This window comes from Arachis ipaensis, chromosome B4, assembly GCF_059453495.1.
Source record: "Arachis ipaensis isolate K30076 ecotype BB chromosome B4, ASM5945349v1, whole genome shotgun sequence".
Classification (NCBI taxonomy): domain Eukaryota; kingdom Viridiplantae; phylum Streptophyta; class Magnoliopsida; order Fabales; family Fabaceae; genus Arachis; species Arachis ipaensis.
In genome coordinates, this window is record NC_142439.1 from 11911960 (window position 1) to 11915324 (window position 3365).

At 31.7% G+C, this 3365-nt stretch overlaps 1 protein-coding gene across 1 annotated transcript; it reads right to left on the bottom strand.

Annotated features, from left to right (window-relative positions):
* Positions 1-328: 328 nt before the first annotated feature.
* On the bottom strand, positions 329-2347 carry LOC107636095 (berberine bridge enzyme-like 8). The gene has a single exon (XM_016339628.3). It carries the CDS (start codon positions 2098-2100, stop codon positions 412-414), a length of 1689 nt encoding a protein of 562 aa, XP_016195114.2. The 5' UTR covers positions 2101-2347; the 3' UTR covers positions 329-411.
* Positions 2348-3365: the final 1018 nt, after the last annotated feature.

Below are 3365 nucleotides of genomic sequence, written 5' to 3' on the forward strand. Positions count from 1 at the left end.
TTCTCAAACCAATCTAGCAACTAACATACCTATAATAAAGGTTTAATTACTCTATTGATCCCTATAATTTCATTAAATTTTTAATTAGGTCTTTATACTTGTTTTCTTTTCAATTTAGTCCCTACACTGCTTTTAATTTTGTAATTACATCCTTTTTATGTTAAAAATGTTAAAATTAACATAATATTTTTACCAAAATACATGCGATCGAACATTTAATTAAGTTTTTAATTATAAATACTTTCAATTTGCAAAGAAATATTCAGTTAATTTTAATATTTTTTACACTAAGAAGGACTTAATTACAAAATTAAAGCAGTGTAAAAACTCAATTAAAAAAAATATAAAAAACTAATTAAAAATTTTATAAAATTATAGGACCAACATAGTCATCAAACCTATAATAAAAAACTACAAATCAATGAATAATTTTGAGTAAGCATCATTGAATAATATCATCTCATAAGGTAGAGTAGGGATGCTCTGTTCATTCCTAAAGAAGTTGGAAGGATCAACCTTGTTCTTAATTTGAACCAACCTATTGAAGTTATCCATGAAATACTCATAACCATAAACCCTACCTTCAACATAGCTGTTCTCACCATTATGGTTAATTCCCAAATCAAGATCCTTGTAATTGAAGAAAGCCTCTCTAGGGTTCTTGGACACAAAAGGAGTCATGTACTTGTGAAGTTTCCTGGTCAAGTCTATGTAGTAATCAGCAACATCTTTCCCTTCCTTGTTCCAATTTGCTTGGTACTGAAGCTTCCATAGATTCCCTTTCCTATGAGGGAAAGCAGTTTCAAATGATGGAATCTCATCCATTCTTCCACCATAAGGATGGCCATAAAGGATTGTGTCCTCAAACTCAATCATCAACTTCCATAGCCCTTCCAAGCCCTCTTTGGGAATCGGTACCTTTATGTAATCAGATTTTCTTTTCAATGAGTGAAGTGATTGTGGCATTCTATCAAGCAAGATCTCAACAGGTGTTGAAATCTTGATATCAGTCCAGAACAGAACTGATTCAATCCATGTTGTTTCAATGCAATCTTGTTGCCTTAAACCCATTTGAGGAAATGCCTCACTCATGAGAGAAACAAGGCTTTTTGAGTCACCAAGGAACAATGAAGTAAAACTAGCCCTCACAGTTTTTCTTCCCTTTTGTGTTCCATTTACCACATCAAGAACAACCCTGATGAAAAGATTGGAATCAGTATACGGTGCAAAATGTTGCCAATCATAAACTATATCAGTTGCATTTTGCTCCAATGTTCTCTCAACTTGGAAAACAGTGACTTTCTCAGGAACTCTAACTAGCTTTAGTTTGAAAGCAAGAATCACACAAAAGCTAGCACCACCACCACCTCTAATAGCCCAAAAGAGATCTTCACCCATGGATTCTCTATCAAGAACTCTACCTTGAGCATCAACTATTTGTGCATCAATAACATGGTCAATTGAAAGACCATATTTTCTCATTAGGCTTCCATAGCCACCACCACTTATGTGTCCTCCAGCACCAACAGTGGGACATGTACCTGCAGGGAAAGCATGAATTTTGCTCTTCTGAGCAATACTATGGTAGATCTCACCAAGTGTTGCACCAGCTTGGACCCAAGCTGTTTCAGTTTCTATGTCAATCTCAATGGCTCTGAGGTTGAACATGTCTAGGAGGAAGAATGGCTCCTCTGCCACATAAGACACCCCTTCATAATCATGGCCGCCACTGCGGATTTTCATCAGCTTGTTGTGCTTTTGTGCACAAACAATGGTTGATTGCACATGAGATACATGTGATGCGGTGATTATAAGGAATGGTTTTCTTGTTGTGGTGGTGTTGAAACGAAGGTTTCTAATGTAGGATTGCAACACTGAAGAGAATAAAGCATTGTTTGGTGTGAAGATTGATGAAGTTATGGGGTGAGAAAGGTCAGAAGAATGGTTTACAAGGCAATGAAGGAAAGTGTTGTGAGCTGAATTTGCTGCTGATAATGAAGGTGAGCATAGTAGGGAAAGTAACACAAGAACAAAAGGGTTTAAGAGTGATAGGTAATAATGAATTATGTTATGAGTGTAAATTATTCTCATTTTTGGCATATCTTAGTGTATTTCTTGCTCTCTGTTTCTAACCAAAGATAAGTGAGCTTATTGATCATAAACATGTCATCATATCAGAATTTATAAGATAGGCTATTCATGTTTGAAGGATTCATTTGGTAACTTGCAACTCTATCATACCACTCGATTTGTTGTCTTGTATTTGAAATTAAGTAACTAATCATTGTAATTTTTTTATTCATAATATTTGTCATTTCACATTTTGAATACATTGAAAATTTAGTACCTAGATATGTATAATTATGTTATGCTTAAGTATATTGACTTTTCAACTTTCAATTTTTCTTCCTATTCATGATTATTATGTTTCTTTTAAGATGGAAACAACAAAAAGAAGCAGATATATCGTTAGAAAAAAAAGACTGCTTGCTCATTTTTTTCAGATAAAGCATTTTTCATTAGGATAATTAAGGTTGTTCTAGACATTATTTTGAATCATTCCAAAATTCTTTGCATTTTTTAATTGGAAAAAATATGTTTCACTTCTGTTTTAGAAAAGAAATTGATGCTATGAGAGTTAGAATTGTGCATACCAGTTGATACAGAATTACAGATACTACATTACTACTACATGCTTTTTATCATTCCATCCTAGACTTGTTTCTTTTCTTTTCTTTTCTTCTTTTTTCACTTAGAAGATTTTATATTTATGATGATTTGTAAGGCAATCTCTTCTTTAGTTTACTTCATTTTGAGGAAGAAGAAAATGGAGAAGTAAGAGAGCTTTTCTGTTTTTTTTAGTATTCTTTTTCCTAGATATAATATAATATATATATATATATATATATATATATATATTGTATTGTGATACTAGTTTTACATTTTTTTTTGAACCTTTTCTCTCGGAACTAAGGATATTCATTTTTTGTTCTAATCCAATCATGTTGGGGGAGCCTCATTTGTACTATTAACCCAAATTATCCTACTTGTAGTTTTCTTTTTATAAATAAATATCTATATTTGATTAAAAAACTTTTATGATTACAAGAATTTTAAAATAAAAAGAATAGTTTATAATAAGTATCTTGTTATCTAAATATTAGCTATGGGTATAAGAGTTTATAAATAAGTACGTATATGTATTACAGTATTAGTATTACTATTTATAAACATTTAGTCAAAGCTAGCGGTTGAAAACTCTGCTTTTGAAAAAATGCGTCTTAATTTGAACATGTGCATAATTGCATATAAAATTATAGAAACATAATGTAAATGAAGTTAACATGTCTTTGCTAGTATCCATG

Bases quoted from the DNA above. Each gene is read 5' to 3' on its own strand.
- LOC107636095 (XM_016339628.3), bottom strand. From the start codon at position 2,100: ATGCCAAAAATGAGAATAATTTACACTCATAACATAATTCATTATTAC.